At 50.6% G+C, this 15,931-nt stretch overlaps 1 protein-coding gene across 2 annotated transcripts in view; it reads left to right on the forward strand.

Annotated features, from left to right (window-relative positions):
• Positions 1-6,031: 6,031 nt before the first annotated feature.
• LOC142579409 (heart- and neural crest derivatives-expressed protein 2-like) overlaps positions 6,032-15,931 on the forward strand; it is a 30,193-nt gene continuing 20,293 nt past the window's right edge. The window contains exons 1-2 of one of the 2 annotated variants that reach the window (XM_075689559.1): positions 6,032-8,329; positions 15,606-15,643. In XM_075689559.1, coding sequence (XP_075545674.1) covers positions 7,694-8,329; positions 15,606-15,643 — 674 coding nt within the window. In that variant the 5' untranslated portion in view covers positions 6,032-7,693. The remainder of the gene's footprint in view (positions 8,330-15,605; positions 15,644-15,931) is intronic. The other variant, XM_075689558.1, reaches the window with a different exon arrangement.

A 15,931-nucleotide genomic window follows, 5' to 3' on the forward strand; every position in this document is an offset into this window, starting at 1 on the left:
AATAAGGAGAAAGCGGGAAGTGGTCGTCCCCACGCCAATGAAAACAGAAGGAATCCGTGCCACCGGCATCGTCTCGAGACACATTCGTCTTGTTCCTGCATCTCCAGAAAAGCAATAACTCAGCCAGTGATGTAGCCATGGGTGGAACTCTCTCACCCTTCTCCAAGTTAATCTCCCTGTGCACTTCTGCAGGAGGGGTATATAGTAGCAGAAGCACTGACGTAAAGAAGCTTTCAACTCAGATAGCGCGCCTGGCCGTCTGTCAGTGCGCGCAAGCGCTGCGTATTGCGCGCGACGCCTTCTTGCCCCTTCACACGCCGGGGCATTCCCCGTTCACGAACGATCGCCAAAAGGCTCGGACCCGATCGCCTCCGAGGAGGAACCCCTTTCCCTCTCCCTCGCTTCAGACACAACGTGAGAGGAAAGTGTAACCCGAACCCCGGTCAATTTTCCGACCCTGCACTCAGCGCTATGGAGGGAAAAGAAAAAAAGGACAGGGGAACAGAAGAGAGATGCAGTGTCGGCCTTCGGGTCGTTTCGTTTTCTCAAGCCGAGACCGCAAGTCTGTCTGTTTGTCTGATCTGTTTGGGTGCGTCGGCAGACGCTCTTCCCGGCGGCCTAGGCGTCGCCCCGTCTCTTGTCTCAGCGGGAACAGTTCTGCAACTGACCGAGACGCCATGTTCTCTTTCTTCTCGTTCTATCTTCGACTTCTTTTTTTTTTCTCCTCCGTCTCGGCTCCTGTGCACGGAAGCACCCGTCGGCCATCGTCCGGGCGGCGTTGTGTACTTGTGCTGTCGTCGCACCATCACTTAAGGACGGCATGGCTTCGAGGAAAACGACGTCTCCGCATGCGAGCGCGAGCCGAAACGGGTGGTCGTGGGTGCGTCTCGTATAGTATACAGCGAGTCTCGCAATTTTTTGTTTTAGAAAGCGCCTATACAACAGCTTCACGCTCTGGAGCGCTCTCGGAATCCATGGCACTCCATGGAGTCTGCAACTCTGTTTATCTGCGATCATTTCTAGTGTTTTGGTCCGCTCTCCTTCTGCAGTCTGCGCCGGTGAGCTCTCGGTCGGCTATCAGTTCTAGCGTTGCCTGCACATTGTGTATGTGTTACGGCTCAGACATTAAAGAGAGAGAAATTAAAAAAAAATGAAATTGAATTGGGAGGTTTTACATGCCAAAACCACGATATGATTAGGAGGCAGACTGTAGGAGGAGGGGGGGGGTTGGATTGATTTCGACCCCCTGGGGTTCTTTAACGTGCACACATTGCGCGTTACACGAGCGCTTTTGCATTGCGCCCCCCCATCCAAATGCGGTCACCGCAGTCTGGAGTGGAACCAGTGACTTCGTGCTTAGCAGCGCAACGCCATAGCCACTAAGCCACCCCGGCGGATAAGAGAAAGAACAAGAATAAGCGCACGAGTACGTATGTCGTTCTCCGTTCTCGATTTATCTGTATATCTAAATGTGTGGATTTAACTCTGGGCCGGTAACTCAGTTTGTCACTTTCAGCGTACATCGATGTGTTTGTTTTCCGTGCTTTAGCGTTCTTCAAGAGATATTTCGTGTCAGATGATGTCTCGGAACAGTTTCATATATTTGTAAGATGTTCACAAGTTTATAGGCTCTATGCAACTGCTGGCCAACGTCGCTAAGCCGATGTCCTCTGGATTTTAACGTGCATGAATAAAACAGCGTGTGCTCCCTTCCCTGTAGTCTTCATACGGTGAAGGAAGTCTGTCTATGCAAACTTCGGGCTTGTGGGCTCCGTAACCTGCGCCATGGTGCCATGGAACACTTTGGGAGCTCACAAGGCCTTCAGGTGCAGACCTGAAGGTCTTGCGAACTCCCAAAGTGTTCTGCTCAATCACCTACAGCAGACACTCGTCACCTGTTGTGGCGCCTGACGAGCCCCACGGCCTCAGCTTCCCTAGAGCCACATGCGTTCCCAGTGCTTACACCTCGTTCTGCACCCGCACATCGCGCGTCGACAAGGAGCCGTTATCCGCAAGGCACGAGCATACGCCCTTCCCACCTCAGCCCGCATCCACCTTCTCCGATGTCTCACAGAACCGCCTCCTCCCTGCTTACACTGGGGCGACCGTCCGAACACTTCTCATATCCTGTGGATATGCCACCCTGCGCCTCCTAGACTAGCTTATTCCCACCCCCCTAACCCCAACCCCGGACGGCTGACTGCAGCCACTATACACTCCATGGAGCAAGAGTACCCGGCAGCGTACATCTTACCCGCCCTCAAGTACGCTGACAGAGGTGACCTGGACTCAGGCCCCCTGCTCCTCAGTAATCCACTCAGCGACAATAACGCCTTATCTCTCTCTCTCTCTGCTCAGGAAGGAGGGCTGCAAGAGAGAGAACTCGATCTTAAGGGCTACCAAAGTAAGAATCGATGACAAACAAATACGCGCGTTGGTTAATGTACAACAAGTTCTATAAATCACTACTATGCAATTCTAACGTGAGGAGGGCCCTCACGCTATCACTTAAGTCGTCATCATCATCAGCCTGGTTACGCTCACTGCATACTTGTCCAACTACCCCGGTCATGTGCTAATTGAGGCCATGTTGTCCCTGCAAACTTCTTAAACTCATCCGCCCACCTAACTTTCTGCCGCCCCCTGCTACGCTTTCCTTCTCTTGGAATCCAGTCCGTAACCCTTAATGACCATCGGTTATCTTCCCTCCTCATTACATGTCCTGCCCATGCCCCATTTCTTTCTCTTGATTTCAACTAAGATGTCATTAACTCGCGTTTGGTCCCTCACCCAATCTGCTCTTTTCTTATCCCTTAACGTTGCACACATCATTCTTCTTTCCATAGCTCGTTGCGTCGTCCTCAATTTAAGTAGAACCCTTTTCGTAAGCCTGCAGGTTTCTGCCCCGTACGTGAGTACTGGTAAGACACAGCTGTTATACACTTTTCTCTTGAGGGATAATGGCAACCTGCTGTTCATGATCTGAGAATGCCTGCCAAACACACCCCAGCCCATTCTTATTCTTCTGATTATTTCAGCCTCATGATCCGTATCCGCGGTCACTACCTGCCCTAAGTAGATGTATTCCCTTACCACTTCCAGTGCCTGGCTACCTATCGTAAACTGCTGTTCTCTTCCCAAGACTGTTAAACATTACTTTAGTTTCCTGCAGATTAATTTTTAGACCCACCCTTCTGCTTTGCCTCTCCAGGTCAGTGAGCATGCATTGTAATTGGTCCCCTGAGTTACTAAGCAAGGCAATATTATCAGCGAATCGCAAGTTACTAAGGTATTCACCATTAACTCTTATCCCCAATTCTTCCCAATCCAGGTCTCTGAATACCTCCTGTAAACACGCTATGAATAGCATTGGAGAGATTGCATCTCCCTGCCTGACGCCTTTCTTTATTGGGATTTTGTTGCTTTCTTTATGGAGGACCACGGTGGCTGTGGAGCCGCTATTGATATCTTTCAGTATTTTTAAATACGGCTCGTCTACAACCTGATTCCGTAATGCCTCCATGGCTGCTGAGGTTTCAATTGAATCAAACGCTTTCTCGTAATCAATGAAAGCTATATATAAGGGTTGGTTATATTCCGCACATTTTTCTATCACCTGATTGATAGTGTGAATATGGTCTATTGTTGAGTAGCCTTTACAGAATCCTGCCTGGTCCTTTGGTTAACGGAAGTCCAAGGTGTTCCTGATTCTATTTGCAATTATCTTAGTAAATACTTTGTAGGCAACGGACAGTAAGCTGATCGGTCTATAATTTTGCAAGTCTTTGGGGTCCCCTTTCTGATGGATGAGGATTATGTTAGTGTTCTTCCAAGATTCCGGTATGCTTGAGGTCATGAGGCACTGCGAATACAGGGCGGCCAGTTTTTCTAGAACAATCTGCCCACCATCCTTCAGCAAATCTGCTGTTACCTGATCCTCCCCAGCTGCCTTCCCCCTTTACATAGCTCCCAAGGCTTCCTTTACTTCTTCCGGCGTTACTTGTAGGATTTCAAATTCCTCTAGACTATTCTCTCTTCCATTATCTTCGTGGGTGCGACTGGTACTGTATAAATTTCTATAGAACTCCTCAGCCACTTGAACTATCTCATTCATCTTAGTAATGATATTGCCGGCTTTGTGTCTTAACGCATACATATGATTCTTGCCTATTTCTAGTTTCTTCTTCACTGCTTTTAGGCGACTTCCGTTCCTGAGAGCATGTTCAATTCTATCCATATTATACTGCCTTATGTCAGCTGTCTTACGCTTGTTGATTAACTTGGAAAGTTCTGCTAGTTCTATTCTAGCTGTAGAGTTAGAGGCTTTTATACATTGGCGTTTCTTGATCAGATATTTCATCTCCTGCGATAGCTTACTGGTATCCTGTCTAACGGAGTTACCATCGACTTCTATTGCACACTCCTTAATGATGCCCATAAGATTGTCGTTCATTGCTTCAACACTAAGGTCCTCTTCCTGAGTTAAATCCGAATACCTGTTCTGTAGCTTGATCCGGAATTCCTGTATTTTTCCTCTTACCGCTAACTCATTGATCGGCTTCTTATGTGCCAGTTTCTTCCGTTCCCTCCTCAAGTCTAGGCTAATTCGAGTTCTTACCATCCTATGGTCACTGCAGCGCACCTTGCCGAGCACGTCCACATATTGTATGATGCCAGGGTTAGCGCAGAGTACAAAGCCTATTTCATTTCTTGTCTCGCCATTCGGGCTCCTCCACGCTTATGCATTCGGGATAATCACTTGAGTACCCCGCGTATATTAGCAATAAAAATAAGGAGGGAGGGAGGGGGAATAAACTGTATCTGACATAAATTCGTGTTTTTCTTTTTTCTTAAGTGGAACCACCACTCGAGGCAGGCTAAGCACAGTTCTTATTCGTTGTTTCCACAGAAACTAACTCTGATCTGCACTTTAAAAGGGAATAAGTTTGGGCTTGTTGGTGAGATACATACAAACTGGGATACATAGCGCACAAATGATACAGGGACAAGCAGGAACACAGGACGAGCGCTGCAGGGAAGATGTTTGGGCGTGTTGGTGGTCGTCCGCGCTCGTCCTGTGTTCCTGCTTGTCCCTGTATCATTCCTGCGCTATGTATCCCAGTTTGTATGTAACACTGATCTGTCACAGCTAACGTTCGAGACATGTGTCTCGCGATCTATAGCATCGTAGTCTGCGCTGCAAATCCGTATTTCCGACAAGAGCATGCTCAGGCGGTAATTTTCGTTGTAGGACCTCGGGGGACTGCCACTGCAGGAGGCAAGGAAGCATTAAGCGAAAAAAAAAATTTTTTTTAAGAAAAGGAGGGACCCCTTGCATGTTTCCCTGAACATTGGGGTTGTACCGGGGTTGGATGGCTAAACAAAAATTATAATTGCCATAACTTTCAGGTTGTGCGACCGGGCTGGCTCTGTTTGTAGCGCTTAGTAATTATGTGGATGTTGGTGCCGACGTCTGTAACTTTAACGGGAACGTTCTGTCATCACTATGTCATCACCACCCCTGATATCAAAGTGCCATTTTCTTTACACTGCTCCACAGCTACGTTTTCCCGACGCCGATCGAGGTTACATCATTCCGTGCCGCGGTGCGTTTCTGCATGTGAAGCTCGGCAACGACCTCGGGCGATGAGCACGGCACTTCAGGCTCCACATTCGCGTCCCGTCCACTTCTGCTTCGTAATGACTCTGCAGAACGGGCACCACGGTAAGAGATGACGACGACGCGCACTAACGCTGCAAAGAGAAACCAAAGCTGTAAAAAAAGGGACAAAGGCGCGTATTATCATAAAGGTGCGGCGGCAGTGCAGCAGAACCCCCGCCGAGGAGGTGTATTCTCACCGTCAGGCCCCAGCGCACCCATCGCAGCGCCGGCGGCCGCGCTGGCTGCTGCGGAACCGCGCGACGCGGTGGGCGTCCTCGGGAGGGAGAGCGGGGCGCTCGCGCGGGCGGGGCCAGCCTCTTGCCCGCCTCTGCGGGCATCGCGGGGCGCATGGCGGGTCCCGGCGACCGAGACGCAGTCCGGCCACGCGATGCCCGAGCACCGGACTGCGGAAGCAGCCCGGCATCGGCGGAAGGCCTAGTTTCCCGTCACCCGTTGGCGCGCGGTCTTCGACGCCTGGTCCGGCGTTTTGTCGCAGCGAGTGTCGTTTCGGCATCGGCGAGTCGACAGGCCTGCCGTAGCGTGGCAACGAACACGGTGCACCGAGCTCCGTCGTTAAAACCGCGAGTGTGAAAGTGTTCGGCCTGTGAAATAGTTAAGGCGCGGTACTCGAGTGCGACTTCACGTCCAGCAGCAGCAGCAGGTCGTCTTCCCCTGTGGACGGGAGATTTATTCGGACTTCTTGTGGAAGTGAGATACTGACCTACCACTTTCCGCCAAGTGTTGTCTTAACTGCTGAAGAACCGACATCGCCTGTCATACTGCACCGCTCCGACTCCGCTGGCATCAGGCAAGTTGTTTCAGGGCAGGTAACCAAAGCTGTCTTTGTCAGGGATCGCTGGTGTCTGAGCTGCGGCAGCATCCACATTCCACAAAGTCGGCTCACCACTCGCAGCGCTTGCGGATATACGTCTACGAAGATAACCAAAGGAGCTTCTATAGATCGAAAGAACCATCTCTCTGGCCTGAAAGGAGGACTCTGTTAGCGCATTGGGTGCGTATCCATATCCCCAGCTGCAACAGAGTACATCGCTCTCCCAGACCCCGCGCGCGCGGCTTTCCCATTTAGTGTCATCGAAGCGTTGAGGTCGCGGCAGCTGCGCGTTCAGAAAGTGGCCCCTCGTGACAGGCCATCGGTTTAAGGACGGCTGAAGGAACAGGCAGCGTTCCACGTTCCGTAGTGTTCGTGTTCCTGGGAAACGTTTCTTGGTGCCCAGTTTTGTACGAACAGCGTCAGTTTAAACCTACGATCAGAAAAATGGTGTGACGGAATTACATTTTAGACCAGCTGATAGCGCAGAAACATTGTAACGGTTGATTTCTTGTGCTTCGTCAAATGGGAAGTAAGTCCGCGTGCTGAAAAAGCTGTTGTTTATTCTCATTATTAAAAAACGACACGTCGCAAGTTTATTCGCTGAGAGAGCTCTGAGCATGGTTCTGCAGAGAAGACGTTGTTCCTCCTTCACCGTGGCTTGCTGTGTGCTGTTGTCAGTATCGCGAGCTCCCTGACGAACACCAACAAGTGCGAAGTACCGAGTGGTGTACAAGTGATCACGTGGACTCCTTCAGGCCAACATACATCTAGCGAGCCAAAGAAGAACTTGTTTATGCTGCAATCCATGCACTGCGTCCCGCAACAGGTATCCACCTGAACTGCGCATTCTGCAGTGCTGACGGAACTTGCAGTTTCCGCGTTTCAGTTTCTGTGCTCGAAGATACTGGAGTTTCTGAAAGCCAGTTATAGTGTTTCTTATAATCGCTGAGGACATCAACCGAGACATTTGGCTTGCACTAGGCAACCAAAGAGTGTGTCCTGCTCTCCGGGAGAGACTAAGATTCTCTTTAAAGGTTTCTTTCTGGTAGCTCCAGGCCGGTCATAGTGCAACAAGACAACAAGAGGTGTTACGTGCTGCCTTACCGTCACTTATATACTCAGCCAGTTCTGTTGACAGCGAGGTGTTTAGGGTCGACTGACACTCGCGAGCGAAGAAGGAAGCCGGACCTCGCTTGGACATGAGCCTAGTGGGCGGCTTTCCCCCGGCGGCTGCCGCCGCTTTCGCCGCCCAGGAGCCCCTGTACGGGGCTTACTACGCCGGCGGGCCACCAGGTGCCGAGTACCTGGGCTGGCTGCTCGGCGACCAGGCGACGGCCGGCGACCTCACCGGCAGCGGCGTGCCGGCGGCGTGCTCGTACTCGGCCGGCGGCCCCGCGAGGCCGGGCTCGGCGGACGAGCCCTGGGCCTCGCCTCACCCGCCCAGCGCCCCGCCACCGCCGGCGGGGCGCGGGGTCAAGCGGCGGGTGACCGCCAACCGCAAGGAGCGACGCCGCACGCAGAGCATCAACAACGCATTCGCCGAGCTGCGCGAGTGCATTCCCAACGTGCCGGCCGACACCAAGCTGTCGAAGATCAAGACGCTGCGGCTGGCCACCTCTTACATAGCCTACCTCATGGACCTGCTGCAGGGACCGCCGGGAGCCGCGCACCAGGCGTGCTTCAAGGCCGACCTGCAGGCGGCCCACGCAGCGCTCACGCTCCACCAGCAGCAGCAGCAGCAACAGCATCAACAGCAGCAGCAGCAGCAGCAACTCCCTCCACCACAGCAGCTCACGCCGCTCAGCTCGCCTGACGACGTGCGCCGAAAAGAGCTGGTGAGTACGATCATTTTTTTTTTTTGTTAGATGCAAGGGTGGGTAGCGTGTGTGCGTCCCACTGAAGGTGTCAAGTAATAGCGAAATACTACAGAGCATTAGAGAAAGAGCCACGTTCAGCAGTGCAGTATTCGTTTGTCTCGTACCTGCATGCTCCGTTCTTTCGGACGGAAAGGCCCTTCTTTCGTTTAGGGGCAGTGCGGCACTGAAACTCTCCGTTGAGGATAACTGAAATGTGGCATTATATGCGGTGCGAGGGCACCAGCCAGTATATGGCACCCACAGAAGGTCAAGAAGTCGTGGGACGAAGGCAAGCCATTGCTTACACTACTATACACTTGGCTCGATGGATTTCTTGTGGTTGACCAAAAGAAAGCTCACAGCTTCATAAAGGCCCGACTGTCAATAACGCATTTCTAACGCATTTTTAATGCATTTTTTTTTGCAGAGTAGGAGAAAAAGGGCACATGCGCGACCAGCAACATTGGGATTATTGCTGGTGCCATCTGCCTGTACGAAAGCTACACCTTATCACGGACGCCATGTCAGGGGTCGCCGAATTAATTTGAGTCCTTTATAACAGACACCGATGTTTCAGTAACATCTACGGAGACGTTTGTTTCTGATTCCCACCGATATGCGACCGTAGCCCCTTGACGTCGTGCGCTGGCTGCCGCTGAGTCACTGTAGCTGGTCAAGCCGCACTGCCCATCGAGGAAGAGGTATCAAGGATGCTTTAAGGTTTTTCGAATTGTCGTTTCGCCAGAGTGTGCATGCAGATAAAGTAACTGATGGAGCATCGCTGTTTTCACGTGGTAAACGTGTATTTAGAAACCCCTCGAGTGTTTCTTTTTCTTTTTTTTTTTTGCGATCGCTGCTATAGTTGCACTAGCGCACGTATACGCTTCGCTACATTTCACTGGTACACTACATCTGGCCTAGACAAAGCGTGAACGACTTATTTCAATGAGAGTGCAGCTTATTTCGTTCCCTCTATATATATATACGCCTTCTCCTATTAGAGCGAATTATACTTTATTATTGTTTCGACTTGATGCATTCTTCCCAACGCATGTTTAGTAAATCTTACGGATAGAGAAGTTCTGAAAATGAGCCTATTTTCTCTGCCTGTCCGCCTACTAACAAAAGTACCCGCCTCTCATCTTTAGGATTTAGTAATATCAAACGCTTTCTCGAAATACGAACATTTGTTTCATTCTGGCTCATTCGTATACATAGGCCGCCTCAAACACGCGGATTGAAAGAGGTGCGGCCTCGGCCCATTTTTTTTTTTTTTTTGTAAATTTGGAAGTCAATTCAAGCAGGTAGAAAAAAAACCTTTTAGGAACCAACAAATTTGTTTTAAGGCCCCAAAGCGTATAGACAATGTAGAACAAACAAACACGGAGGTCCCGTCTAATTGGTAAGCATACTTTGTTTAAGGGCAACGTGACAAACGGTTCCAACGACACTTGACGTGAACATCTTCAGCGTGAAGCCCTATCTAATGTGGCCAAAAGTGACACAATGGGAAGCGATTCCACAAAAACTCCCAACGCGGAGCCAATTCCCTGTTATGCTTTGTGAACTTCGAAAAAGGAATCCAAGCGCACTGACGCTAGTGCGCTTGGATTATTTCATCTTTTATATACGCTGGAGAGAGTAAAACATCTGTATTAATAATATTTGAATGGCGTTATGGGCATCGTATACAGCGTCCCCTCAAGGTCTTCGGTAACTTCCGAGTCACTGTCGTATAACTTGGTTGACGGCGTCGTTGTGGGTTTCTGTGTGGTTGTCCTTTATTGCTTGATCGATCCGCTCGCTGCAGGAATGCGCAGGGAGGATGGGCTTTATTCATGTATAGGTAGTACAAATCATAATATTTCTGGAAACCAATCACACCTATGCACGGGGTTTTCTTAGGTTTTAGACGACGCACGCACTCTTGATTTGACAATGGCTGTCGAATTGAATAACCCTGGAGGAGGATATCAAGGGTATCTAATATTTTGTCGGCGTCTGTGCAGGAAAAAGAGAGCGAGTAGTTTGCTCGATTTTCATTGCAATGAGCAAGCGTTCAGTTCGCAGATACCAGTTGTCGTCAGTGTTTCTGCGCAGCTTGTTACATACCACTGATAAAGTGACGTGGCTGGCTCCAACGCGTGCTTTCTCTTTGATATCCGTGTCTAAATGTCTTCGCAGAAATAACACGTTTTTCAGACCCGTAGTCCTCAAAATACTTGTCCTCCCTTTCCTCCTCCATTTCCCTTTTCCTTCTTCTGAGCGCTTCCCCTTCCCCAAGTGTAGGGTAGCGAACCAGGTGCAACCTATAGTTAACCTCTCTGCCTTTTCTTCTTTGTCTCTCTCGTCCACGCACCTGCCTGCCAGCTTCCCATGACGGGGCCGTAAATTCTTGCTGTTTCCGCGACCCGCGCGCTTTCAGAGGGGGGCGCGAGGCACTGGGTGTTCGGAGAACTCGTGGCACGTGAGGTCTCGTCTCTTCGCGTGGGTGCGCCTGTCCTCCCTTCCTTGGGCTTCGGGCTTTTTGTTCGGCGTCCCTCCGGGCCACCACTGAGAAGCAGTCCTTTCACACGTGTATGCTGTCTCCACGTGCTGCTTTTCTTTGCTAAGCTTTGTTCTTTCTCCGGGTGCACAGACGCAGCGCCAGTGAATGGCGCGCAGTCGGTCCCCAGTAATGTTGTGTACTACCACCTTCGCTCATTTCGAAGTCGAACTCTTCACCCAGTTCAGGCAATGTCAGACGATACAGACCAGCGGTCGGTGAACCCGATGCCACCTGTAATCTGTGCTTGTGCGCAGAATCACCAAGATACTTCTATTCTCAGAGGAACTTGAGATTGCGACGTCCAAGACCAGTTCGCGCTGGACCAAGAACAATCGTTGGGACAATGTGACAAAGCTAATGAACGTCAACTTCTATATACCGTGTCGACATTGTGAAATTTTAGCGCATAAACAAATAATTGGATATCCTGATATAATCATCGTTCAATGTCAACTTCAATGCGGTCTGTGGCTGCATGCCCTGCGGTCAGTAAATTTGAGGCCGAATAAGGTCTGCGCAAGCGCGCACAGCAGCTTGACATGAAATACATAGCTAGAAAACTTCGTTGAGTCTGTGCAAGAGCCAATGCAACGATGTCAGAAGCTGACGAGATCAGGCATATATTGAAGAGAGTTGGTGGCGACGCAATTTAAAGGTTAAGCACCCGAAATATCTAGCACAGTGTCCGCCGTCGTCGTGACATGCCACATTTACGAATATATGGCAACGCGAAGCAATATATACACCCTGTGTAGACTGTTTACAGTTCACTGCGGGGCGTTTATGCACTACATTTAAATATAAGCGTAAAACGACGCTAGGAAATCAGCCTCTGATTCGCTGACAGTAGCTGTAGCTCCCATACCGCAGCACGTTTTTAATCAGTATAGGGTGAAGTACTTGGCACAAGTAGCCCAATCGTTGGAATCCATTGTTGCGTTTTTTGTGTGTTTGTGTGTGTGTGCGTGTCACCACCGCCACAGTTCGTGGATAGTTCTAGTCTGTCAAGCATACGGTGGTGACATAGACACGGCGCTATGTCTGTCGTGTGCACTCTACGTTCCGTCTTTTGCGCTGCTCAATTCACTTGTATGAACCGCAGGACAACCAAACACCTCGATGAGCTTGGTCTTTAACAACGATCACGTGCAGGTTGTCCGATTATTGGCTTCCGTACCACAAGTTTACAGCGTCGATAAGGTATACAAAATTGTCAGTTTCGCGCGAAGGTGAAGCATTGAGAGCGATAGCAAGGTTTATAACGATGCGCTGAAGGCGTCTCACAGCGGGATGAGGAGCGCTGGCGGGATGAGGAGCGCCGCCAGCGACGTTGCAGGCGTCGCACCTCGATGGCGCAGGAGATGAGACAGAAGGAGCACAGCCAAAGTTTTGTCGGCGTCCAAAGAAAGAATTGCACAAATTCAGCTTGACGTTTGCTAACTGTCCGATCTGCTCGGGCCACTGTATACGCAGCAGGGTGCGGTATGCACAAAGCGGCTCGGCAGAAACGCTAATGTGTGCGCTCATAGCGCTCATTCGAGCAGTGGAAGCAAGAATGCTGCCCCGACTCGGACAGAGCCGACTGAGCGGAGCGCGATGGCGCATCCACTTGGCTTCGTCGCTTTTCCAGACGCACTGCGCGTCTCTGGAGATGGTCTAACTCTCCATTCGTGGGCTTACGCATGCGCCGTCGATAATAGGTCAGCACGATGACAGCGCAAACCGCGACGGCGCAAACGCACCTCTAGCGTCCGTATAATTGCTTCCGCAGCGAAAGGTCGTTATTTAGTTTTGTCGCATCTTCCCAGCAGTTGCGCTTATGCTGACTTTTCCTTAAAAGTGAGCCAGTCTTCCCCGTCGCGATCTCGAAAGGTTCTTTCGAAAACTGAAGGCTCTCGATGATTTCTGCATACGCGGCGCGGTAGACCAGTGGCTATGGAGTGTGCCGTTGCGTATGAGCTCGAGGTCGCCGGTTCGACCCCGGTTGCGGCGGCCGCATTTCGATGGAGGCGAAATGTGAAAACGCTCGTGTACTTAGATTTAGGTGCACGTTAAAGAGCCCCAGTCGAACAAAAGCAACCAGGAGTCTCCCACTGTGGCATATCTCATAATGAGATCTTGGTTTCGGCGCGTAAAGACTCAGAATTTAACCCCCCCCCCCTTTTTTTTTTCTGGTACGGCATGCCAAGACAAGTGAAGGAGAGAACGGCTGGCACTGTGACTGTGGGTAAGGTGCGAATGCGCTGTTACCGTGATAGGCGCCTCGAGTAAGGATCAGTGTGATTAGTCGTGGTGATTAGTTAAGCTTGAAAAGGCACTTCGAGGCAAGCTTGACAATTGAAGTAGTGACATTATTTTCTTTTCTCCGTTCTCGTTTGTGGCCACTGGATACATCGTACATGACCCGTAGGTCAACGTACAGCTCCACTTCAGTCAATGTTCCACAAGCGTCAACAAACGTATGACACGTCCTAAAGTGCGGTCCCTTTTATTTCATCAACGCCCTCCCGGTCACGCACAGAAACAGGACGTGGGACACAGGCAGCTGTGTCACCAAGCCGCCTATTTACACTAATACGGCGCGCCCTTCAAATCCGCGCACTGTTACGGTGTCTGTCACGCAGCTAGGGGCTGTCAGTGTGCCGAAGCGAGTGTCGGCGCGGTGCCCAGTCAGAGACGCGGCGTGTCTTGCCGCCTGGCTACCCGCGACCCCCGCAAGACACCGGCGCCGCCAAAGTCACGTGCCCTGTGGGAGACCGCGGACCTGGGGTGCTCACCGCGGCAGTTCCGAAACGTCACTTTAGAGACACGCCAGTTTGTCAGAGAGACAACTCGAGAGACGATGCGCGCGCGCCCGCGGCGCTGACACACATGTATCCGATTGCAGTGCAAACAAGAGCCGTGTCTCCACAGCCGCGGAATATACCCCTCTGCCCGGCGCCATCTCTCTACCATTCTCCTTTTACTGTACAAGGATATGGCGAACCGGACGAGTTGGAACATATGCCCATAGTTCCTTTTACTCTCAATTTACCTTCATGTACCTACGTACCTGTACCTGCTCCACTTGACAATAAAATGGCACCGGAGGAAAAATTATACAGCTGGCTCAAGCCAGCTGAAAGCACGGTCGTGTGAGCTCACGCGATGCTATACTGCGCGTGTCCGACTGCGTCCGCGAATGTGTCGTATGCCCAATCTCGAGCTTCAGAGCCCGTTTCGCAGCCTCCAATACGCATCCAGGCAGAGCCAGGACAGCTTGTACCCACTGACAGACCAGATGATTTAGCGGAGGCCAGAGGAAGACGTCATCTTGTACGGTTATATTTAAGTGTATCCGCAAGCCTGCCGATGAGAATTAATTAGTTATCTCTTCCAAAGCGAAGCTTGATTTGCCCTCGAAGACTTTCCTATAGGAACATGCGCTATCCAAACATGCATACGAACATGCCTATACGCGGTTCCCTTCGAGGGTGGTGGCTTGGTCGGCGAGCCTGACACCAGTGCACTATATGTGTCCTTGCAAAGATAGTAACGTGGCTTGCGACGCGAGCCGATCCTGGAATAAATGTAATCCTGGTAGACACTTGCATAACGTTCGCATTGAAGTCTCTCAGGTGCAGCTTGTGGAAATGGCTTCTTTGCATATTTCTCCCGGTTGAGCGTTGGTGTCTCGCCGAATAGACGTAGCGGGGGTTCTCCCACAGAACTGCGGCTCAGATAAACAATCGCATAATTTGGAAATAAAGTACAACTGCACGTATCATGTGCCTCTTTGCGTAGCATTCAACTGAAGCGATTAAAGAACGTTTCACTTAACGTTAGATTCCTACAATTGCGTTGATGTGCCGTAATTTTTTTTTAATCTGCCTAATGAGCTGACGCTGAAGGCGCCCAAGTCCCAAAATAATCCTGATGCACTGGCATGTCGGTAACGGAGTGAGTGCAGTGTGATCCACGCTTCCAAGTTTGCACCGCGCAAACCCGATATCGCGTGTATCACTTGCCGTTATTGTGCAGCAAGATATACTACGTAGAGCGAAGCAGAAGTTGTGTAAACATCAGAATGAATGAGCACGTTCGCTCTCTTTCTGACTACGTATTCGCTTCTCGCTGCATATATATGTCGTGTCTGTGGGTGCATATGTAGCCCTTTCTTTTGCCACAGTCAGTTTTTTCGTAGTACAGCAGTTGGCTCGCAGGGTCACTGCTGTCTTCCACGTCAGGATGACAGAAGACCAATTGCGTCAGTCAAGCGTCCGTTAATCTAAGAGGCAGAAAAAGAATTTGAATGTCGAGCCAGCACATGATAGCATGATCACGAGCCCTATGTTCGTGATGCGAAGTTGCGCTCTCGTTTGCTTTGCTGCTTCTCTATTTCGTTTTTTCCTGTATAGCGAGAAGAATGAGGGGAACCGAGGCGCTCGATTTCTCGTTATAGCGAAACCGTATCGAGCAAACAGTCACTTAAGCCAACGAAACGATCAGCTGAGAGCGCATTTCCCGCATTCCTTGCCTTCTGTCTTCTAGCGTGCAGAGCTTCAGAACTGCTCCTGTACCGCGCTTTGGGCGCACCTTAAGGAACCCCGGGTGATTAAAATCAACGCGGGTGCCCTCGATTGCTATGTGTCTCACAGCCTCTGTGTTGCTTTTGGACGTCACAGAGCCCGTCAGCCAAATGACCGTGATCTTTTTTTGTCTCTCCAGTCACTCAAGTGGTTTCCCCTACCAGGCGCGGCATCAAGGTCAGGAGTAGACTTTTCTCACGCCTATTCGGCAGCATTGTCGGTAAAAACGTCGTGCTTTGCTGCAGGGCTCAGAGTAACGGAGTAGCTGCGCTGTGGAAAAGCGGCACTTGTCAAGCTTTTTTGTTTGTTTGTAAGGTGAAGTTTCGAGCTAGTATCAGGTAATATCCCTATCTTAGAATCCAAGCAAGACACAGGGACGCGGGAAGATGGAGACTTGTAGTGACCAACAGGGGGACGAACGAGAGAGGTTTTTGGAGCCAACATTTTGGCCAGTGTATACTGTCT

This window comes from Dermacentor variabilis, chromosome 4 (assembly GCF_050947875.1).
Source record: "Dermacentor variabilis isolate Ectoservices chromosome 4, ASM5094787v1, whole genome shotgun sequence".
Taxonomy (NCBI): domain Eukaryota; kingdom Metazoa; phylum Arthropoda; class Arachnida; order Ixodida; family Ixodidae; genus Dermacentor; species Dermacentor variabilis.